This window comes from Theropithecus gelada, chromosome 17 (genome assembly GCF_003255815.1).
Source record: "Theropithecus gelada isolate Dixy chromosome 17, Tgel_1.0, whole genome shotgun sequence".
In the NCBI taxonomy this organism is placed as follows: Eukaryota; Metazoa; Chordata; class Mammalia; order Primates; family Cercopithecidae; genus Theropithecus; species Theropithecus gelada.
The window spans coordinates 62543211-62567778 of NC_037685.1; the positions used below are offsets into that span (position 1 = coordinate 62543211).

At 43.1% G+C, this 24568-nt stretch overlaps 1 protein-coding gene across 4 annotated transcripts in view; it reads left to right on the forward strand.

The window, feature by feature from the left end:
- The window catches only part of TEX26 (testis expressed 26), a 41287-nt gene extending 20686 nt beyond the window's left edge, over positions 1–20601 (forward strand). For all 4 annotated transcript variants that reach the window (XM_025364552.1, XM_025364553.1, XM_025364554.1 and 1 more), the window contains 4 exons: positions 1677–1833; positions 11310–11477; positions 13996–14157; positions 19950–20601. In XM_025364552.1, the coding sequence (XP_025220337.1) occupies positions 1677–1833; positions 11310–11477; positions 13996–14157; positions 19950–20011 (549 nt within the window). In that variant the 3' untranslated portion in view covers positions 20012–20601. The remainder of the gene's footprint in view (positions 1–1676; positions 1834–11309; positions 11478–13995; positions 14158–19949) is intronic.
- Positions 20602–24568: the final 3967 nt, after the last annotated feature.

A 24568-nucleotide genomic window follows, 5' to 3' on the forward strand; every position in this document is an offset into this window, starting at 1 on the left:
TGTATACAATATTATACAGTATTTATACACCCACAAACACACAACCATACACTTTTCCCTTCCTCTAAGTACTATTGAAGGCTCTCAACCAATGAGAGCTAGTGTGGCAGACTATCTTGTCCTCAGCCAATGAGAGCTAGTGTGGCAGACCGTCCTGTGTGTTCTCAGTCAATGAGTGTTCAAATGCCAGACGGCAGCTCCTGTTAATCTAGGCATTGAATGTCAACAACTGCTAACATTACACAAGAAAAACAATCATATATTATCTGCCTCCTACAGCCTTGTGAAACACCATTTATTCAGGGATGTCTAATCTTTTGGTTTCCCTGGGCCACATTGGAAGAAGAATTGCTTTGGGCCACACATAAAATACACTAACACTAATGATAGCTGATGAGATTTAAAAAACGAAATCGCAAAAATATCTCATAAAGTTTTAAGAAAGTTTATGAATTTGTGTTGGGCCACATTCAAAGCCGTCCTGGATGGGGCTGCGGATTAGACACACTTGACTTCTAGTTTGGTGAATTTGAGTCTCTGGATCCGCCTGCCAATTTGCAGGAAATATAGGGGACAGAGGAACTTGTTAAACAACAAATGCATACGCAATCAACAAAATCCAGACTGTGGGGACCCCTGCACATCAAATGACTTCTTCAATAGATAAATTATAATTTTATATATTGGTTTTTCCAGTTGATAAATTGTGAGGGAAAGAAGGGGATCAAGAGAGAACTTGAAAATTAAAAGAGATTTAAGAGGCAAATTTGGGACAGTGAGTATACCTAACTATTTTGAAGAATTTTGGTGCAAAGGGAAACTAGGAATAGCTTAGTAACTAGAAGGGGAAGTAGAGTGAAGAGAGTGCTTTCTTTTTAAGATAGGAGGAATAAACGCATGCTTGGATACTGACGGCAATGACCCAGCAGAAAGGAAGAGATTCAAGTTGCAAGAGACAAGTGAGGATTGTTGGAGCGATTTGCTGGAGTAGACTCAGTAGAGAGGGATCTGGTGCTGCAGGCAGGGCTGGGCCTTGCTGAGGGCACCTGCAGCTCCCGTCACAGCATGTGTGAGTGCAGGTGCAGTGGCTGGGACACGGTTCGTAGCCTGTGGAAGTTCTTTTCTGGTGGCTTCAGTTTTCTCAGGGAAATAGGAAGCAAGATCATGGGAAAGAGGGACGATGGCAAGAGGAGGTGGAGGTTTCAAGTTTTATCATCCTAAAATCTCTTTGGAGGTGAGAAGAGAGTGCCGGCCCTTCCCTGTCCTCCAGGAAGTTGCTGAGGCCTCTGCATGTGAGGCAGGGTTTTCCTCAGGGGCTCCCAAGGGGAAAGCAGTCACTGCCTGTGCTCCTTGGGAATGGCCAGAACTAGAATTCACATGGGTTGTTTCTTCCCCTGGTCTTATCTGTAGGAGACTTCTGGTTGGAAGCACAACTCTTTGAAGTTTTCAATCTTATTTTCTCATTTTCAATGTGAAAAGTCAAAGAAATGTACGGAGCCTGCGTTTCGGCTAGGTCAACCAATGGCTCCTGTTCACCAGCTCCCTGCATCCACGCACCTGCAGTGGCAGCTGGTTGTAAAGGATTCTGAAGAATATGTGCACACAGACACTCCGATTATTGATCCTATTAGGTGAGCCCATATAGATTTTCTTGAAAATTGTGTTTGCTTTGATAGGGCGTTTTCCCGTGGACGCTACCTCACTGTCAACAAACAAGGACACTAAAGAACAGCCTCCCTTGGAAAATCCCTGCTTCAATGAAAGAAGTTAACAAGGCACTATCAAATCAGTTTATTTCCCTTACTAAGAGAGACTTTGTGGACAGATCGAAAGGTAAACACGTTTGTTTTCCTTTTTTTTGCCGGGTCATGTAGTAGGCCCTGGAGTTGCAGTGTTCGGCAGCATGCGTGTGTTCTTCTCCCTCAAGGAACTCAAAGTCCAGGCATGGAAACAGGCAATTTTGCAAATAAAAACCATCAAGTATCAAAAGGTGCACCTTGTGGGAAATGAGGGTTGCTAAGGGCATACAGGAGGACATCCAGCCTAGTGTGGGATGGGGGGTCAGGAAAGTCTTCCCTGCCTGGCCCGAAGGATGAAGAGGAATGAGCCAAGCAAAGAGGGAGGGGAGAGTGGTGTTGCAGGATTGAAAGCCCTGGAGGAACATTTCAGGAACTAAAAGAACTTCAGCAAGAGCAGAGCATCAAGGGCAAAGGGAGGGTTGAGGGAGGAGATCAGCGTGCGCAGAGAGCGCCCAGTCTGGAAGGGCCTTACAGGGCACACTGAAGAGTTTGGAGTTCATCCCAGAAGCAATTAAGAGGTTTTTATTAAGGTAGTGACACAATTCAGATGTCCACTTTCAGAAGCCTCACGCTGGCTGCAGAGTGAAGAACGGAGATGGCCTTCAGGAGGAAGATGGACGGGAGGAGCCTGTTAGAGGAGTGCAGAAAGGAGTGAGGTCACTTGACACAGGGCTGTGGCAGTGCGGGGGGAAGCAGGATCTGCAAGGTGGTGGCACGGGCACTTCAGTCAGCAATAAGCCCCTTCCAAGGTAGGGGCTGTGGCTCTTTGGCTCACATTGTCTCACCAGCACCCACTCCAGTGCCTGGTTTATCACAGGTGATGAAAATAAATATGGGCTGAACAAATGAATGAATGATAGGGATGAGTGACTGACAGATGTCAGGGATAAGGGAGTAACAGGAGTCTGCCTTGGAGTTCCATGTGGATGGGATACTGGTGTCTTCCGTAGATAAGTAGGAAACCACGAGAGGATGAAGTGAGGGCCATTTTATTCTCTCCCTTGTTAGAGACAAAAAGTCCAGCATGCTGTTCATCCTGCTTCCTGGAACAGCACATGTGTCCTGGGATGGGAGCTCTGCTGTGCAGATTCCCCTGTGAGAATCTAGATTCTCTTATGCTTCACCTGGCTCTGCCCTTAGGGCTCTGGGGCTGGGAATACCTTTGACTGGTTTTTTGCAGGGTAAGTAGAGATGGCATCATAGCTCCCATGTCTCAGGGGGTCAAAACTGAGTTCCATCTATACCGACACATTTTCCAGAAATGACATATTTGGTGATTCAATGCAATTTTGTTCTTGCTTATCAGCAGGAAATTTACTTTATTGAGAATTCATGAAAATTGATTGTATTTTTAAACTCAAAGATGGAAACCTTTTCGTAAGTTACTGAGAAAGCAACACACCTTGGTGCACGACTCTAAGCCCTGTGACAAAATGGCAGTTGGAGTATTGGTGTTCTCCTGCCTTTTGGTGACAAAATAATGATACCCAGTGACAGCTGAGGAAGGCTGGCTGCCCTGTGGGCTCTGAACACAAGCCAGGGACTGCTGAGGCCCCTGTTCACCTGAGGAGAGGAGAATGACACATCTCGCAAGGCCTGGGTGTCTCTACTTTCATCCTACGTCCCCCTTCCTGCCCCAACAGAGCCATCGATCCCTGTGAGCTGCGAATCTGTCTCCCTGTCCCCTAAACAAGAACTTTATCTTTCCAGTTCTCTGGCCTTTTCTCCAACGTCATCCCTCTATCTCTAAAGTATTAATCCCACCCCACCGGCATGCACATTGACTGTAGTATATCCCATCTAGCATGTTCCAGATGAAAACAAAAACAGAGCTTTCCCTCAGCCCCATCTCTTCTTTTAGCTACTGTTCATTTCTCTGCTTCCCTTCATAAACAGCCAGCGTTTACTAAGACCTTAGCTTTTCATAAATTAATGCAGTTAATTTTCACAACCTGTGAAGTTATTACCTCCAATCATAGAGGGGGATCTCAAACTCAGTGTGGTTAAGCAACATGCCCAGGGTTGCCTGGCTCAGGACTGGTGGGGTCTAGGATTTGAACCTAGGCAGTCTGGCTTCTAGAACTACCTCCTTCCCAGCTAAAATTCCTTCAAGAGTCAGTTTATACATGGTGTTCTGAATTCTTAACTTCTTGTTTATAGTTTTTTAAAAAATTTACTTTTATTAAACGAATGTATGCATATACTTAAATGATTACTTAGAGGCTTATAAAGAAACAACAGTAGTTCCTTGACCTACCTTGCTCCATCCCTACTCCTATTTCTCATTGGCAGTCAATTTCAATCTGGTTAACTATTTCTTCTTACGTGATTTTAAATAATATGCTTCTACTGCTCTTCCTTCATTCATAAATTTTAGACATTATTGACTTCTGTTTTGGAAGTCGAGGATTTGGCTGTCCTATAACTCTGTCTCACTGGTCCCTCCATCTATCATGTCAATATAATTATATTACAGATTTCTTCTTAAATTCAATTGCCTGTGTATATATTATGATATGACATACTGTGATTACACGAGTATGTAAATGTTTGCTGCTGAGCCAAGTTGTATTTCATTATTTCCTTTACTTGTTGTTTTCTCTTATTTTTACCAGAATTAATTGTTTTTCTCTACGTATTTAGTTTTCTACATGCCCATCACTATTTTTTTCCATACTTTGTTGTACACTTACCAAATTTTTTCCCAAACACAATGACAGAATAGAACAGAGAAAAGAGAGGAGAGAAAAATATTAAAGGAGTAATGCAGGAAAAAATTCTCAGAGTTTCTAGATTGAAAGGGCCCCTGAATGCCTGACATAATGAATGACAAAAGACTGTCACTAATGCATGTAAGTGTGGAATTTCAGAATGTCAGGAATAAAGAGATCTTAAGAGTTTCCAGGGGGATAACATAAAAAAAGGATCAGAAATTAAAATGGCATCTGTCTTCTACACAGAAATCCTGGATGCTAGAAGACATTTGGAAAAATGTGTTGAAGGGAAGTGATTTCCAACCTAAAATTCTATATCCAGCCAAACTATCAAGCAAGTGTAATGAAGAAAAATAGACATTTCCAGATTGACAAGAATACACTTTCGAAAGTTCCTCCAATACACCCTTTCTTAGGAAGCTACTGGATAGTTGGATTGAGCCTTGAATTATCTTACCTTTTCTCTCCTAGCTTCTTTCTGTTTGTATTTTTGTTCTGTTTATTTGAAAACTTCTTTACCTTTTTTGTTTTATTTGTTTGTTTGTTTTTCATGGAGACAGAGTCTCCACCAGGTTGGAGTGCAGTTGTGTGATCTTGGCTCACTGCAGCCTCTGCCTCCTGGATTCAAGCAATTCTCATGCCTTAGCCTCCTGAGTAGCTGGGACTGCAGGCACACATCACCATATCTGGCTAATTTGTTTGTATTTTTAGTAGAGTCGGGGTTTCACCATGTTGCCCAGGCTGGTCTTGAACTCTTGAGGTCAGGCAATCCACCCGCCTTGGCCTCCCAAAGTGCTAGGATTACAGATGTAAGCCACCACGCCCAGCTGAAAACTTCTTTATTTTTTAATCTAGCTCTTCTGATAAATGTTATTATGTGTCTCACATTTTTAATTTCGAAGCTCTCTTTCTTCCTCTCTCCAATTATTTTTTAAAAACAGCCTTCTGTTCTTATTTTATAGATGCAATAATTCTCATGAATTTTAAGATATTTATGATATACTTGCAGCATTTTCATCTGTTTCTTGCATTGTATCTATTTTTCTCTAAGTGTCTTAATGGTCTAATGAAAATTCGATTGTCCATATTTGTAAGGGACCACAGGCAGATTTATTATAAAGCTAGTAAAACTCAAGTTTCACTTTTGTGAACTCTTGTTTTTCTTAAAGTGGGTGCACACAAAATATTAAACTCCGGGGCTCAAAAACCTACAAAGGAGGTACTCAAATATAATTAAAAACTATATACAGAGAAGGAACTTGTTAGCTGGTACTTGACTTAGGTGATTAGAGGATGAGCTATCTTTTTGGGGGGAAATCCCTAAATGTCATTATTTGTGGATCAGTCTCTCCAGAGAGGTAATTCTGACTGCTGGCATTCTGAGAGCAGGATCGGCGAAGCAAGGGGTTGGGATCTTCCTGGCTGGTGTGCAGACTTTCACTGAACCCTCTTTTTTCAATCAAACATCTCACTCCACTCACCTTTTACTGTGCCTGGTGTCCCTCAGTCCAGAACTTCTTTGGTTCAGTTTTGCAGAGAATAAACTTCTGGTTAGGAAGGAATAGTCACGTGATGAAGCGGGGTTATGAAGTTGTTCCGGGAAGCCACTTGGTATTCAAGTTTATAGCCAAGCCTCTGTGTTCAGCCCTGAGCCTCATTCACTGCCTTCCACTGTACCTGTTACCTTTGAGCCTGCAAGTTCTCTGTAGTGTGGGTTACCTAGTTCACGTCTTTGCTGTTCCCCTCTGCAGTCATCTAGGCTTCAGCTTCCTCTACTTTGCCCAATCTGTTACTATATCTTCATTTGTTTTCCATTTTCTAAAAATGTATGAACATTTCTAATCTACGATCATTCCAATGGAGTTTGGGGACAGAGGAGTCCTAAATACAGGTATACAATCCACTGAGTTTAATGGGAAGCTTACCCTTTGACTTTTCAACCCCTTCTAGCCTGGTGTCTGCCCCGACCATTCACTGAACTGCTCCTTTCAAGGTCTGCAATGACCTTCAATGGAGATTTTTCCATTTACATCTTACCCAGCCTTTGAGCATCATTAACTGTGGTTTCTGCTCTCTCTCTTGGACCACTGTTCTCCTTGCACTCCTGTGTTTCCACACACTCCCAGTTCCCCCCTACTTTTTTGACTCTTCTGTCTGGTCATTTTTCTGTTTGGCCTCTATTAGAGTTTCTGATTCCTTTAAAGAACAACTATCCTGAGAACCTCCACATTTGTATCTCTTCCCAAACCTCTCCTCAGACCCTCAGTTTCCTGTACTGGGTGCTGAGTAAAAGCCTTATGAGCATTCCAGCTCATCTCCTTCCCCCAGCGGCCAATCTTCCTGCATTATCCATACGCTCCCTCCAATTCTTTCACCACCTGGCAGCTAGAGGAGCTTTCCCAGTTTTATCCCCTCTAAACCACTGTCCATAAGACAGCCATAGTGAGTCTCCAGATGTGCAAACTGATGTCACTTTATGGCTTAAAACCCTTCAGTGAATTTTCATTGTCTTCAGGATAAAAGCTAAATGCCTTACATGAGTCCTGTACAATATGGTCGTGGCCGCCACGCCGCCTCCTCCCTTGTCAGCCCCCACCCTCATGACCTTGCCAGCCGTCCCCACTCACACCCTCCACATACCTCCATGCCTCGTGGCCTTGGGCTGGCTGCACGCATTGCTTCCTCCCTGTGGAGCACGTCTCGCTTCCTTCTCAGCCTATGTCTACCCATAATTTAAGTCTAGTTATAGGCCTCACCTCTCTTCTGGAAGCCTTCTCTGATCCTCTGCCTTTGGGTTGTTGGCCCTCCCATGTGTTTTAACAGCCCTGGTTCTTAACTTCTTTTGTAGGACTCATGATATTGTAATAATCTAAGCTTCTGAAGCACAAGGGCCATGTCTTAGCTTTTTATCCTCGTTATGGAGTTAAGGTAAACGACTGAGGAGCACTGAAAGGTGCTGCTTTTCACATCCAGGCTTAGAGAACGTGGCTTTGATGAATCAGAACAACTGATAGACAGCGGAGCTAGTTCCCACTTGGCTATAGGTTATGTGTCAATGGTCTTGAAGGTTTTTTTGTTTGTTTGTTTGTTTGTTTTTGAGACAGAGTCTCACTCTGTCACCCAGGCTGGAGTGCAGTGGCCTGATATTGGCTCACTGCAAGCTCTGCCTCCCAGGTTCACACCATTCTCCTGCCTCAGCCTCCCAAGTAGCTGGGACTACAGGCACCCGCCACCACACCCAGGTAATTTTTTTTTGTATTTTTTGTAGAGGCGGGATTTCACCATGTTAGCCAGGATGGTCTCGATCTCCTGACCTCGTGATCCACCCGTCTTGGCCTCCCAAAGTGCTGGGATTACAGGCATGAGCCACCATGCCCGGCTGGTCCTAATAGTTTTGAATGGTCCTTGCTGAAAACTGACTTTTGGTTTGGGCCTTTCTGCAGATGCCACACCTAATCTTAAATGGGCCAGTTTCTTTCCTTGGGCTAAACCATTCCAGTTTTACTCCAGTGGAAAAGAAACCCAGGGGAGCCGAGCTCCTGAGAACAGGACCCCTGCGGGGAGGCGTCACCGGGTCAGGTCAGCTCTAACTCATGGTTATTATTTCTGTCCATACTTCAGTACAACGATGGGAGTTTTAGATGTTGCTTAGGTCCCTTTTTATCAAGAATCTCTCTTCCAAATAACGTGTGAAGCTCATTAACACAACATTTTATAAAGACAACAAAAGCATCAGTTTAAAAGAACTAAGCCCATGGAATGAACAATATATAGTTTAGTAGGAGTGACCTTAAGCATAGATTGATCACATAGGCAGTCACTAGAGTGTATTTCAGATATTAATTACTAATCCATAGCAATTATGTATCCAGGTTTTTTGGTGTGTGCGTTCACTCACTAACTTAGTAAATACTTAATGAGTTCTATTACTGTGATAGGTACAGATGGATCAATGAAGAGTGAGACTCTTTGTATTCTGCAAAACTCTTCCCAGGTGATTCTGATGTCTTATCTCCATGTGAGATCTACAGTTCCAAGGGTTATGGTTGTAAGACTCACCACATTCCCTGTTCGTTCTATAGATATCTAAGTCTAGGTCCTGGCTTTTACCTTTTCTGGGTCTTCATCTTCAATGATTCCACATCTATGCCGGTCCATCATTGTTCATGTGGAATGGACGTTCCAGACCCTTCACAGCCTGGCCCCAGCTTGCCTCTCCTGTTTTACCCTCAGCTCCTCCTCCCTGCCCTGCATGCCCCACCCTTCTGCGAGCAAGGCCAAGTTTCACAAACACACTACGCACTCTTTGCTTCTGTGTCGACCCGTTGTCAAATCTCCTTACTGTGACTGCCTTTTAGTTCCTGTCGTCCTCCTCTTCCTCCAACACAGCCCCTGCTCATACTCTCTCTGGGCTCCTGTAGCACCCTATTCAAAGCCCTGCGTCAGTAATTCTTAAGCACATGAGTAGTTGGTTTTCACAGTGTAAGTGCCTGGGGCTTACTTCTGGAGCTTCTCAATGTCTGGGATAAGGGTCAGCAGAGGTATTCTCAGAGACCCTTCCCAGGTTATTCTGGTGTCATATTTCCATGTGAAATCCACAGTTCCAAATGTTACGGTTGCAAGAATTACCACATTCCCTACCTGTTTGTTCTGTAGATATCTTTGTATTCACACTCATTGTCTTAAGGTAGGACAATGATTTAATTATGTGTAACCTTGGCAAATAGCACAGAACTGATATAGGAACTGCAAACATTTACTATGGAATGGTAGCTCTAGGGAAGAGATATAGGTGAAAGCATCAAGTGTTTCAATGGAAATTTGTTTTTGCTTATAAAGCTCCTAGTGAAAAAACCAAGTGCCTCAGTCTGATTTGTGCAGCTTTGACAGAGTATGTGAGACTGGGTCATCTATAATGAAATAAATTTATTTGTTTCATGGTTCTGGAGGCTGGGAAGCCGAGAGCATAATGCTGGCACCTTGCAAGAGCCTTCTTGTGGCATCGTCCCATGGTGGAAAATGGAAGGACAAGAGCGTGAATGTGGGAGAGAGAAAGGAAGCCAAACTCACCCTTTTATCAGGAACCCACTCTTGCAATAACTAGCCCACTCCCACGATAACAGCATTAATCCACTCATGAGGGCAGAGTGCCCAAGACCCAAACACCTCCCATTAGGCCCCGCCTCCCAACACTGTTGCGTTAGGGATTAAGTTTTCTTTTGCGGGGACACATTCGAATCATGGCACTGAGTTATAGATGGAAGTTACAGGAACAGTGCCAGATGGTTTTTCAAAATATCTTAAGGGGTGCCCTGATTTTGAGCCCCACAAGTTCCTCCCCTCTATAACCTGCCTTCTGTCTGGGCAGTTTATGAGGTCATTACAGGGGCTATTAAATACCTATGCCCTCTCCTCCTGGGTTATCTGAAGTAAGAGGCAACATGTACTGGAATCCTCTCCTCCTCTGCTGGTCTAGACAGAAATCATTTTTTAAAAATCAATATAAAAATGCTCTCAGGTGCCAGCAGATGCAATTATGTATCCTTTGATATAAAATGTATACCAGTAGGTACTATTGTAAATCGTTTGATATACAATATATATTAGGATTTATTTTGAAAAGATCTATTGGAAAACTAATTTGGAAGAGAATTGAGTTCAGTGTCAATAGTAATTTGCACTGTTTGGACATTGCTCATGAAATCCATGTTTTTGACATCTTTGTCTTTCTGAATAAAGATGGTGTTATATGATACGCCTCTGAACTAAGTCTTTGTAGCAAGAATCAGGAATGAACTCATTCTAAGTGAGATGGATTGTAACTCTTGCCTCTGTAATCTGATAATGTTTGTAACACTGGCTTCAGTGCTTCACAGATATTTAATGAATATGTTTTAGCAGAGATATTTCAAAGAAATAATAGTAGTGCTATCCACTAATGCCAGTGATGTTACCTAACCCTCCATCAGTAAGCGATAAGCTTCGAATGTTTTTTTTTTTTTTTCCAGATAATGGGGATGATATACACCACCCCATCTAGGCCTGCCAGATTAAGCAAATAAAACTATGGGATGCCCAGTTAAATTTGAATAATGACATGCAGTAGATAGCAAGTATTTACACTAAAAAGTCATTATTTATCTGAAATTCAAATTTAACTGCACATCCCACATTTTATATGGCAACCTGGCCCTATCCAAAATCTCTCTGACACCCACCTCTGCCCCAGGGACCAGACAGACCCCATGGAGTGATCAGCGTCTTCTGCGCCCACTGAGCAGACTCGTGACATAAAAATACATTCACTAGAGACCACTTCTGATCATTTGAGCATATACTTCCTGTGACTGATAAAGCGGAAAATTATTTCTTCATTGAAGTGTTCATACAGAGCACCTTGACCGGACCTCTAAATACAGCAAGAGTGGGTTTATTTTTTATTTATTTATTTATTTTTTTTTGAGACGGAGTCTCACGCTGTCGCCCAGGCTGGAGTGCAGTGGCCGGATCTCAGCTCACTGCAAGCTCCGTCTCCCGGGTTCACGCCATTCTCCTGCCTCAGCCTCCCGAGTAGCTGGAACTACAGGCGCCCGCCGCCGCGCCCAGCTAATTTTTTGTATTTTTAGTAGAGACGGGGTTTCACCGTAGTCTCGATCTCCTGACCTTGTGATCCGCCCGCCTCGGCCTCCCAAAGTGCTGGGATTACAGGCGTAAGCCACCACGCCCGGCGAAGAGTGGGTTTAGCTACTTTGTTCACAAGGAGTAAGTATTGCCTTCCGTTTCCATTCCACCCCAGCTCAAAAGATTAAGAAAAGTTCTCACGTGTGTGAAAAGTTACTTCCTCGACCTCCAGACACCGAATTCCGAAGGAATTACCAAATTCCAGCTAAAATTCCTGAGCTTCAGGATTTCAGTTTCAAATACGGATGCTACTCAAGCTTGCCCGTTGCTTCTCAGGGTCTAGGTGAGTACAGCTGCGGTTTCTTTTTCTTTTTCTTTTTCTTTCTTTCTTTCTTTTTTTTTTTTTTTTTTTTTTTTTGAGGTGGAGTTTCACTCTTGTCGCCCAGGCTGGAGTGCAGTGGCACGATCTCGGCTCACTGCAATCTCCACCTCCCAGGTTCAAGCAATTCTCCTGCCTCAGCCTCCCAAGTAGCTGGGATTACAGGCGCCCACCACTACGCCCAGCTAATTTTTTTGTATTTTCGGTAGAAACGGGGTTTCGCCATGTTGGCCAGACTGGTCTAAAACTCTGCCTGCCTGCCTCAGCCTCCTGAGCCTCCCAAAGTGCTGGGATTACAGGCGTGAGCCACTGTGCCCAGCCCAGCTGCGGTTTCTAAAACAACCTCATAGATCCTAATCCCTGGCCCCAAAACTTCTCAACACAGAGGGCGCTGGCAGCCCGTTTTCATCATAGTCAAGAAGAAAGCCAGGGATCCTGGCATGAAGTCAGAACTTCATCGCTGCGGCTCGCAACCTGGAACCCGGGGAGCTAGTACATTTCAGAAGATGACTGACTGCTTAGGCCAAGAAATGAGTGTCATCCCTGCTGGGGAGGGGCAGTGGTTGGGATTAGGGGATACTTCCTCCTTTTAAAAAATGAGAGGAAGGATGCAGTTACTGTAAAGTGACAGAGATGAGGCGGGAATCCAATTTAGTCTCAATTTTCTACTGGAAGTGTATCCACACGTGCATCCCTTGAAAGTTTTTCAAAATTCCGTGACCAAGCCACCTCCAAGCTACTAGTTTAGCAGAAAACTTGGTGTCAGTCTGAGACATGATCCATTCCTGGCGTGGAGTTGGGATCAAGTAGTACCTGAGACAATCATCACAGAATTGACGCTTAGCACCTCGGGGTTAGAAGGTGGCCTAGAAATTACCTTGTCCAGAGCCTCATGTAGTGTGTGAATCTTCCTGACTCCATCCTTGCCAAGGGGTGACAGTGCCCCTGCGTATCCACTTCAGGGTAGCCCCATGCCCCCTCGTTGTCTGATGCTCCAACTGGGTAGAAGGTGTAGCAGCTGCAATATTCCTTGCTAAACTTCGAGCCCCTGGTTCCACTTCTTCCCATGGATGTTAATTAGTATAAATCTATTATTCTATGAAAACCTTGCCATATGCCTTCTAAGCCTAAGTCTTCTCTTTTCCAGTTAGAGCATTTCCAGGCCCTACAAACACTCTTCTCAGGGTGCAGCGTCAAATCCCCTCACCAGTCTGGGCCCTCCATTTGCTCAATGACCCCCTTAAAGGGGATCCCTGGAGCTGGAAGCTGCTCTTAAGGTTTAAAAAGATTGGGCAAATTGTGAAAATTTGGTTTTTACATCGTGACTTTATTACTTTTTTCATTGTAGTTTCTTGAATATCAGAACTCACATTAAATGAGCAATGTTCATAATCAAATATAAGTGATTTGGGTGTTGCCTGCACCTCATACCCCCATTATTCCAAATGGACGATGAGCCATGACTGTAAACATCATCGTTCTTCCACAATGCTCATCCGAAGATGCCTAGGTCTCTGGAGGGAGGTCCCTTACTGTGCCATCCCAAATGTGCACAGGAGATGTCCTGAAAGAAAAAGAAGCTTCTATGAGGACCTTTGTTTATTAAGCAGGCAGTGAATGTCACCATCATAGCGGCCAAGGGCAAACTTCCTCTTTACCCTCTGAAAGTTTGCTAAAAAATCAGCTGACAAAAGGCAGATTAAATGGAGAAAAAGCATATAAATTTATTAACATGCACGGGAGTCAAGCAAAATATAAGAACTCAAAGAAATGATGGGAGGGTTGATGATTTTATACTATCCTGAGGTTATAGAAAGAGCTGGTTAAACAGGTTATGGGAGGGGGAGAAGAGGAGGCCTGGCTAGCAAAGGTGGTCTTGTTCAGTGGTAGCAGCCCTCAGAGAGAATGATGGTAAAGGTTTCTTTTAGACCTCTAAAGTCTGATCTTAGGTCATCTTTTCTTAGATCCAGACAAGGGAAGGCCTTGGAAAGCCAGGCTGCATCAGTGTGGATTCCCTACGGATGCAGGTCACCCCACTCTCAAAGACAGCTTTGCAGGGCTACCTCTGTCTGCAGGCCTTCTCAACAGCCATCTCAAAGTATATCAAAGACGTGTAATTTGGGGTGAAATATTTCAGTTTCCTTCACCGTCATAACACACTGACCTGCCTAAGAGTCAAGTTTAGGGAAAACTTCTCTTCTGAAAGTGACGGTCAAACTCACCCTTCTGGTCATTGTCTCCCATCACTGCCCCTTCCAGCAGCAACAGGCTGGAAGTCCCTGTAGCTCTGCTTAGCCCTGGTTAATGGAAAAACTGGTTTAATTGGTTTAATACAGAGCCTTAGTGACCAGCATCATGAAGGATACTGCCTAAGCTCAAAGCTGGGCTGGGGGCTGTCAGGGTCATTTTCAAACAATAAGGGCAAGACTGCTGTGCTTGGGTGCCAGCCTCCCAGCTTGTCCTCCCCTGTGTATTTCTGTAGTGCCTTCTGTGCTGCACAGCTTCCTGAGGAACCAAGAGCACACAAAGAAACAGACCACGTACCAAAGTGACTATGACAAAACCTACCCAGATTTCTTAATGCTTTTAAACTCATTTACTTCCTCTCAAGTCAAAGAGTACCTCCAGAGTGTTTCTTACAAAGGTAAGATGAGGTTTTATTTCATGCACTTACAGATCATAATACGTTGCTTTTGCCAAATAGAAACTGTTCCAAGTTCTAGCCACTGGAATTGAATGCCCACAAAAATGAAACCATTGCCTCAAAAAATAAAAAAAATCTCATGGTGTTGTGCAAACCTCAATCCACTGAAAAGACATTTTCCTTTAAGGAGGCCCCAGTGACTTATCCCTACTTATTAAAAAAAGAGACACACTGTTTTCACTCATTTCTGATCTCATTTTGCCTGTGGTTGAATTCCTGCAGGATGATTCCTCTTTTTCTTAGAGCTAATTGATTTCTCCTCTGGGTGTTTGTACAGTCACATTATTTTGCTGTACTTTGTCTAATCTTTATTTTCTCTTGCTGGTACATTTTTGTGACAGGCTTTTTAATGTACAGGAAAATCTCTATATGTCACTCTCTCAAGGAGAGCGAATGCCATTGATGTGGCTTCACTCCACATGACAAAGACTTATCCTAGTTTGCAGCCAAGTGACTGGAATTATTTGGGAGCATCTTAGGGGCAACTGGTCAGTCTAACTGAGAGTGTGTAGAATGTCAACTCAGAGAATAAGAGAGCTTGAGGAGAGGAGACTGAGCTCTTCCTATAACCTGCCTCTCAGCATCCTACGTGAGGGATCACACATCCTCCGCTCCTCCTCATTTGTGGGCACAACACCCAATGCAGATGTAAAAATTTATATAAAATATATTCATATGCCAACTAAACTAATGTATCACATACATTTATAAAACATACAAACTGTTACAGAAGGAAGTAAAAATCGAATATCAATAAAGGTCTAATATTTATTCCTGTACCCAGCTGACCATTTTCTGTACCCCATTTTGTGCTCTAGGCTATTTGGGGGCTACTAATTTATTGTGTGCCCTGTGATGAGGTTGAGACTTCCACTGGCCATGTGGGATCCCTCCAAGTGCTCTCTGTTTCTCGTCTGAATCTCTTGGGCCTCCAGGTGCTGTCCCCAGCCACAATCAGAAGAGCTTGCACCTCTGAAATCCTCACTGAAAACCTTGTTTATGGGATCTCCTGCCCTAAGAAACACTGAAAACCTACTGTAGGCAAGGCTGACAGGGAGGGGTGTGTGTGTGTGTGTGTGTATGTGTGTGTGCGTGTGTGTGTGTGTGTTTTGGGAGAAAGGAGGTATTTTCCACTCTCACACATTAGGGCTGAGAGCCTAAAGTCCCTTCTAAGAACTTGAACGTTGCGTTTCAGGGAGGTACAAGAAGCAGGTGTTTCCCTCCTATTGAGACAGGAGTATGCCTTTTCTGTTGAGAGAAAGGAACATGGAAGGAGTATGATGCCTCCCTGCTCTCCAGAGATGCCTCTGGGCCAGTCTGGCACTTCAGAAGAAAACCAAGAGGCTCCTAAGGGTCCACTGGCTCAATCTTCCCAGAGGGCCCAGGCAAGGCTCTGCAGCAAGCTCAAGTCAGCCCGCCTGTTCTTGCTCTCAATTTTGTATATAAAATTATCCTCTGCATTTTACAAGAAGATCTTTTTACCTTTAGGATCCACATCTGTTGGGCCCTGTAGAAAGAGGATTTTTGTCTTTGCTGAGCAGATGCTCCCATCTGCCCAGGGACTTGCAACGCAGATGCAGCTGTCATTTCTCTGCCCCCATGGAAACCATGGTGGCTGCAGGCAGTGCTGTCTCTTACTGTGTGTCAGGTGCAATCCAAGCCTTAGTGGCGCCCCCTGAGGGTGAACTAGGGACTCCTCAAAGTGCTCTGACAGCCTTGGATCTACATTCTCCAAGATACCAAGATACCATAAGCTGATCTTTCAGGTAAACACTCTGTCCACCTAATGGGGCTTTCCTCCCCAGACAGGTGAGGTATGACCTGTTAGCTAACAAGGTAACTTAGAATAAGCTAAGGTTTTGTTTCTTCTTAGCTCTTCTGCTCTCCTGGTTCCCTCGGGGCAGCACCAGGGGCAGGTGCCTAAAGGCTCATGCCCCAGAGCTTTGCTCTTGGGTGCTGCCTTGGGCTGATGCAAGATCTGCTTCCCATGGATTTTCACTCCTCTTTCCAAGCTCTGCTGTAGAATGGCCCACTCCTCAATGCCAGCTTTGTTAGAAGCTGAAAAACAAATAGAAGATTCCCTCTGAATTCTTATGCCCAAAACCTCTTGTCATTTTCTAGTGTCAGGGGTGGCACTGATGCTTTTCAGCTGGTGAATATCACAGCAGAGCTTTTGTAGCTGGGTACATATGCAGATAATTTAAGAACCTGGCAGATGTGTTAGGCAGAATTATTATTAACTCAGCTTAAATTATTTTACAGAATTATCTCTTATAGGTGGTAGGCTTTGATGGAATAGGAGCCTAGAACAGGTACATTTTGAGAGAGAGGGGAGAGAGAGAGAGAGAAAGAGAGAGAGAGAGAGAAAGGGAAAAGACCAGGCTAGTTCTTAAGTAATGGACAAAGTTGGATAGGAGGTGAGGGTGTGGGAGAGAGATGGTGTGTGTGTAGGGGGTGAAACACAGAGAAGAGAAAACTCCAATATGACAAAAAATCAAGCTGTGAAAGCATAAAGGAAAGAGAGCTGAAGGCAAACCTTTAATTTCCACTAACTCTGTGTCACCACTATTTGGTATTCAGTTTATTTATAACTTGAGGAGGTTGAACTAGTTATCTTTGGTGGCTATTCTACTTTCAAAATCATTTTAATCCCCAAGTCCGCTTCAGACCACTCAAAAGCTTACTCGTTGGGCAACTGTTTCCTATTGGTAAAGACTGTGTCATCAGTCCACTTTTCCCCCAGTTGAAAGGTAAAATGATCTGAAGCCCAGTTTTCTGTGAATTTGTTCAGCTATGGCTCCCTCCCCATCTCTTCCTCCAACTGAAACTCCCACAAATGGCCATGCAAAAGGTATTTCTTCCTAGCCTGTGATTCAATATTAAGAATCAACGTATTTACTCAATAAATGCTCAGTTGATACAAAGATAAATAAGGAACCCTTCTTCTCGGGGAGCTCATTATCTGGTATGGGAGATAAACACATAATTAAAATGTCACCAGTTCTGTAATCAAAGTAATCTTTGGGTACGGTAGCAGCCTGTGAGGGGTACTCCCAACCCTGTGGATGGACAGGAGATGAGGAAAGGCTGCCTGGAGGAGGGATCCTTTAAGTCTTAAAGATGAATCTGCATGGTAAAGAGAAGCAGGACCATTCCTGGCAGAAGCAACAGCATAAACAAAATCATGAGGAAATGAATTTGCATTTATACATAATAAAGATTGGTATCATTTGACTTACAACAGGTAGCCTTTTTGAAGAGTTAAATTGACATTAAATTTTACACACTCTCATCCTTTTTTACTAATTCATGCAAAACTTGATGAACCATGTATGTCTATCTCTGGTATCAGAAGAAAGGATTTTTTCTTATATTAATATAAATTCTTTGCTATAAATTCTTTGGTAATAGACACAATGCTTAAAATGTTTAAAACTAGAAAGACTGACAATAGCAAATATCAGTGAGAGGAAGCAGTCAGAACCCCATATAGCGTTGGTGGGAATATTAAAGAGTAATGAATACAATCACTTTGTTGTTGTTTTGTTTTTGTTTTTGTTTTTGAGACAGAATCTCCCTCTGTCACCCAGGCTGGAGTGCAGTGGCGCGATCTCAGCTCACTGCAACGTCTGCCTTGAGAATTCAAGCAATTCTCATGCCTCAGTTTCCCAAGCAGCTGGGATTACAGGTGTGTACCACCACGCCCAGCTAACGGTTTTTTGATTTTTTTAGTAGAGACAGAGTTTTGCCATGTTGGCCAGGCTGGTCTCAAACTCCTGGGCTCAAGTGATCCACCTGCCTTGGCCTTCCAAAGTGCTGGGATTACAGGCATATGAGGCACTGTGCCCAGCCATCAAAGAGGACAATCGCTGTGGAAAGAGGTCTGGCAGCTTCTCCTAAAGATAAATATATACCTACTCCATGACCCAGAAATTCCACTTCTGGGTATTTGCCCGAGAGAAAGGAAACCATATGTCCACAAAAGGACATGTGCAAGAATGTTTATAACCACTTTATTCTTAATAGTCTCAAACTGGATGCAACCCAAATCTCCAACAGTAGGAAAATAGATAAACTGTGACATATTCACATAATGAAATACCACTCAATAAAAAGAAATTAGTTATTGATATATACAACAAAATGTATGAACCTCAAAAACATGCTGAATGAAAGAAGCCAGACACAAAAGAATACCTTCTGTATGATTTCATTTATTTGAAGGTCTGCAACTGGGAAAACTTACCTTTGATGAAAGAAACCAGAACAGTGGCTGTCTTGAAGTAGGGAGTGTTGACTGGGAAGGGGCATGAAGGGTCTTCTGAGATGGAAGGAATGATCTATCTCATCCTGTGGTCATGGGTTACAGTAATGCATGTGTCACTTCATCTAACTGTACACAAAAGATTAGTGAATTTCACTTTATGAAAAGAATACCCAACTAAAAAAATACTGGAGACAAGGTATGGAGTACGGTAAGGATGCTTCAAAATTAAACATGAAATCACAAAAACAAATAAAGACATAATTGGAGAGAAAACAGGAACAAACACAGGCACACACACGCACACACACACGCACACACAGACATCCCTGATCTACGGGCCTCCACTGGCATTCATGACATTGAGCAGGATAACATGAACATTGAATATGAGCATGACATCATTTGCATTTTCACTCCTTTTTGGTTTTGGCTGCACGGGTGATAACTGCTGGGAGTGAATAAAGTTTTACAGCTCCACTCTGTACTATTAAAAATATATATGATTAGGGGCTGGGCGCAGTGGCTCCTGCCTATAATCCCAGAACTTTGGGAGGCCGAGGCAGGTAGATCACTTGAGCTCAGGAGTCTGGGATTATACTAAAAGTACAAAAATTAGCTGGGTGTGGTGGCGCATGCCTGTAATCCCAGCTACTCGGGAGGCTGAGGCAGGAGGATTGCTTGAACGTGGGAGGCAGAGGTTGCAGTGAGCTGAGATCGCACCACTGCACTCCAGCCTGGGCAATAGAGTGAGACTCCATCTAAAAAAAAAATTATATATATGTATATATGATTAGGAGTAGGGAATCATAGATGTTCAGAACCAGACAAGACTCCTTAATGTTACAGATCAGGAAATGGAGGCCAGGGAAGGGAGTTGAAGGGCCTTCCCAAGGTCAAACAGTTACCATTCAAGGACAGCAAAGCTTACCAATGTTGGTGGGTACAAAAACAGCCCTGGCTTCTATGAAAATTTTGGAACAATAATCTGTATTGTTTATCATCACTGTTTATTACTATGCACCCAGTAATAAAAGGATAAGATGACCATTTATTGTTTTTGATAGGCCAGGCACCGTCTGGGTGCTTCACACACAGTATCCCTAATCTATTCCAACGTCTGTGCATTGCAAGTACTGCTGACTGTATTCAAAGATGAGCAACCGAGGAAGTGGAGAGGTTAAATCATTTGCTAACACTTGCCAGCACAGAACTGAAGCTTAAGCCTGTTTCATTCTGAAATTCGTGTTCTGTCCCTTGAATATTAAGTTTACTCTTCTTAATCAATAATTACACAACTGTGCCTGTTTAGGTATTAGGTATAATAGCCTGCTATTATTTTGATCTCTTATCCAATTTGTGTATTTAGTAATATTATCAGATATTTTCTTCCTTCCTAGAATTTCTCAATTTAGCATTTAAATACTTACATGGAAATGTGCATCCTGTTTTTCTTCATACTTTTCAGATAGACAAATTATTGATCGCTTTATTCGTACTCACTGTGACACTAACAAAGAGAAGAAATGAAAAGAGAAAATAGTACAAGTGAAGAAAATCTGAAATCAATGGAAGCACAAGGACATTCTTAGTCATTTTCTCAATTATCAAGGAAAAATAAGATGCAAACAGCTTCAATTATGTTGGGATAGTCAAGAATTTGTGTCTTTTGCTTTGCTTTATTTTTAAATAATACAATTATTTAAGGCTACAAAATTTCCCCTGAACATAGCTTTTGCTGTATCCAATAGGTTTTGATACAGTGTTTTTTTCTTTTCCCTTTTGGATACTTAATTTGTGATTTCAATTTTGATTTCTCCTGTGAACTAGGAATTACGTGGAAGATTTTTTAATGTCCCAGTAATTAGAGACTTAAAAAATCATTTTATTGCTTATCTCTTCTTTGAATGAGTGAAAGTTTAAAAATCTGCTTTTGGGAAATCAATTACTGTTTTATTTAATGCCATTAATCAAGTATATGATTGTGTGTTACGTGAATATGAGAAAAAAATTATAGTTTATTGTAGTTTTAAAATCCTTTATATCTTTAATTGTATACTTGAATTGTCCAATTCTGAAAGAATATTGGAACCTCCCACAATAAATATATTTTTATTAATCTTCCCTTGTATTTCTGGGTTTTTTGCTTTATGTATGTGACTGCTGTATTTTGTATTCTATTAGGGTTTATGAATTTTATACAGAGCTTCTTCATTGATTAACATTGCCCATTATATGTTATTCATCGTTGGCTGGTTAATGCTTTTTGGCTTTAAATTGCATTTTAATTGATATTAATGTTGCTATTGGTGCTGGTTTGATTTTGGTTTTACCTTTGCATTTGCTCAGTATGTCCTTGCTTTCATTTCCAATCTGTCTTTATAACTTTGTTTCTAGAAATAAATTATGCCTGGCTTTTAGTTTGTAACTAACATGACAGTCTTTGTCTTTAGAGAATTTAGTCAGTACAGAGCAACTGTGATGCTTCACATACTGGGTTATGTTTTCTATATCATTTTTTTTTTGCTTGCCATTTGCTGTTTGTTCTTTTTAGTTTTACTTTTCCTAATTTTCTTCATTTTCTCCTCTAATGTTAGGTGTGGAAATATACTGTTTTTCATGATACTAGTGGTTTTTATTACACATGGTCATTACTAGATTTGGGTTTCTCCCCCAATATATAAAAATTCCATCATCTCTATGCTCTCAGGACCTTGTACTTCCCCGTTCCTCCCGTGGCTACTGACTGAGAAGATATCCTTTATTTCCTCATTTCACACTGTACTTTTCACTACATCCCCCGCATGTGCTCTTACGCATGTGCACACACACACACACACACACACACACAGCCGCCAGCAGGGCTCGTGTGGAAAAGAAGCTTGCCCTCTAGGTTTCCCACCAGCAGCAAGAGTTTGTTGTTGTTGTTGTTGTTGTTGCTTTGGGGTTTGTTTTTTTTCCTTTTTTGAGCCCTTGTTTGGGCCTGTCCTATTTCCTGCTCCCATTTTGTACCAAGGCAGTCATATCCCAACCATCCCTGCTTTAGACAGGGGTAGCTTTCTATTTATCAGCTAAGCGTCTCCCCACCCCAACGTCCTTTGCAGATCTGGGTCAATACTTGAGCACGAAGCTGCTTTGATGCCTTTCTTAGAGTGCTTAAGACTGTCAGAGTGACCACCCAGGAGATTTACATGGACTCTCTCTTGGTTCAGTGTGTGTAGTGTGGGGCTTCCTGACTGTCCTCACAGCAACCGTTCCAAAGCAGAGGCCATACTCCGTCAGGGCCCTGATATTAATAAATATTAATAAATGAGTAGCCCCTTTGGTCCACAAATATTTATTGAGCACCTACTACATGCCAAGCAGGGCTTTAGGGGATGGGGATAATGCACTAGTGAAAGACAGTAGTGGAGCTTCCATTCTAGAGGGAGGCACCAAGAGACTCCTATTTGAGATGAAACTTCAAGAGAAGAAGGAGCCAGCCTTGGAGAGATGGAGCAAGACCTTTCCAGGCATAGATAACAGCAAGGCAAGGGCCTTAAGATAGTAACGATTTTGGTGTTCTAGGAACTGGAAGAAGGTGGACTGGTTGACATATGCATAGTGAGTTGGCCGGGGACAGGGAAAAGTCATACAAAAAGAGATCAAGGAGGCAAGAGTTGGATCATGGTGTGAGTGCCATTGTATTTCTGATAGCATAGACTCTTGTATTCTATGTAACTTTATTTCACAACAGTCAATAAATTTCTATAAATTTATTGAAATATAATTTCAATAAATTTCTATTGATTCAAGTTGCAGATCACCCATGAATGTTGATTTTATACTATTTGTCTTCTTCAAATTTTGGTAGCAAAGTTTTGTGTAGGACTTGAGTTTTTCACCACTGCAGATGTGTCTGTGCATGCATCTTAAGTTTTTAACCTATCTCTACACCTTGGGGGTCCCAAATGGGATCCCTGACCTCCCAAATGATTTTATAAAAATTTACATACATTAAGGTTCACTCTTTGTGCTATAAAGTTCTATGGGTTATGACAAAAGCATAGTGCCAGGTATCCACTATTACAGTATCACATAGGATAGTTTCACTGCCCCAGAAATTCTCCATGCACCACCTGTTCAATGCTCTCCTCCTCCCCTCAAACCCTGATTACTTCTTTGGAGATCATTTTGGTATTCTGGGGGTAGGGCAGCCAAGAAAAGCCAGCATCACCTACCTTGCCCTGGGGCAGAGAGCCTATGGATGAGTACTGCCATCTGTCTGGACACAAAAAGTCATCTTACCTGCCATACAGGGTTCTAGAACTTGTCAGTGATATCACTCTAGAGCAAGATGTTCTACTTGTAAATACAGTATTGAGAGTCATCTTCGACAGACTTTGCTTTAGGGCTGGTGGTAAAGTGAATTATTGGTCCCAATTATTCATCTCTCCCTGTATCCACACCCTTGGCCATGTAACCTTGCAGTGCCTCCCACTAAAGATGGAATGTATTTCCCCTGCCCTTGTATGTGAGCATAGCCATGAGGCTTTCTTTGGCTAATGGGTTGTTAGAAGAAATAAACCTGGGCTGTTCACTGGTCCCAGGAGAAAAACGAGTTCCCCCAGCTGACCTGCCCCAGTGACTCACAAACTGTGAATGAGAAATAAATGCTGTTTGCTGCATGCCAGAGGCTAATGTAGCCATAACTGACTGGTACAGGCGCAGCGTTTATTTAGATGCAACATTCCTGGGACCCTCGAAATGAGGAAAAGCTTTGTAGAATCAGTTCTTTCTCACAAATATTAAATTCTATCACCATCAACAAATGTGTGTTTAAAAAGCAATTGCATTTTAAAGAGTATGGTCAAGGTTCTCTTGTATCTTAAAATCTGCCAAATGGCAAGGGTGTTTTAAACATTGAACATTTTAAAGTTTCTCACTGCTTTTTTCAATGTGCTAGAAGCTGTGAGTGCTTTAATCTGGTTCATTCTCAGAGAAGATCAGCAAACCCAGATCAGCCATGGACCTGGCATGAGTTAATTATGTGGCACTAGAATCTCTATTATTATATTTGTAAGATAGTAGTTTTTCAACAGTTACTAATCCTGCAATTTTTTTTTTTCTTGTGGTATCCCCCAATGGCTCTTTGATTCTCTTTTTTCCTTCCTGAAAAACTTACCCTTGTTAGGGGATTTCTGGGGTGTTGTTGATTTTTTTCTGGTTGGGAACCTCTGTGGCCACAGCACCTTTGCCCAAATTGTTGTCCTGCATCCAGGAAGAATGAGGCACACAAGTGAAGGGTGAAGAGTTTCATTTAATGTTAGAACAGCTCAGAGGAGTGGGTAGCCCCTTTCTGATGGCAGGTCATCTCTGAAGCTGTCAGTGGAGAGGGTGCTCTTCTCTGCAGCTGGTCCTCTGGTCCCATCATCTCTCTGCCCTCTTTGTCCTCTGGCCATCCTCTGCCCTGCTCTGGCTGAGCCAGGGGCTTTTATGGACCTCAGAAGGGAGGAAATGCATGCCAATTGGTCCATGGGTGGCCATGGGAGGGCCAGGAAGAGGCACCAGGAGTCCCCACTCCAGACCATGAGACTGGCAGCCTAGCACCTAGTCTTCAGGCTCTCCCTGGCCTGAGGGTGGGCCCTTACTGAGGATCCACTTCCTTCCACTGAGGACTCTGTCAGCCTCCTACTGGGACTTGGTCTCAACCCTGCTGGGAGATTGGAGTGGGTGCTGGGAGCAGAGAGAGGCCAGGCACTGGGAGCAGACACCCCTGAGCCTGCAGGGACAGGGGTCCTTTCTGGAGCACTCGAGGGTGTAGGCTGCAGAGATGCCCAGGTCCTGTGCCTGGAAGGTCAGTGCAGCTGCACCCGGGAGCTCCCGCCCCACCAACTCAGAAGAGGCAGGGCTCCCACTAGTCCCCAGCTCCTGCCTGCTTCCTGGGCCAAGAGGCCCAGGTCTGCAGCCGCGAATGAGGCAGCTGCAGCAGCACCTGGGAAGGCAGATCCTGTCTGTTCCCAGTTCTCCCAAGAGCACAGGAAGGCTCTGATCCACAGCTGCATTTTGGGCGGCTGTAGCCTCACCCAGTAGGATGGGGCTCCTTCC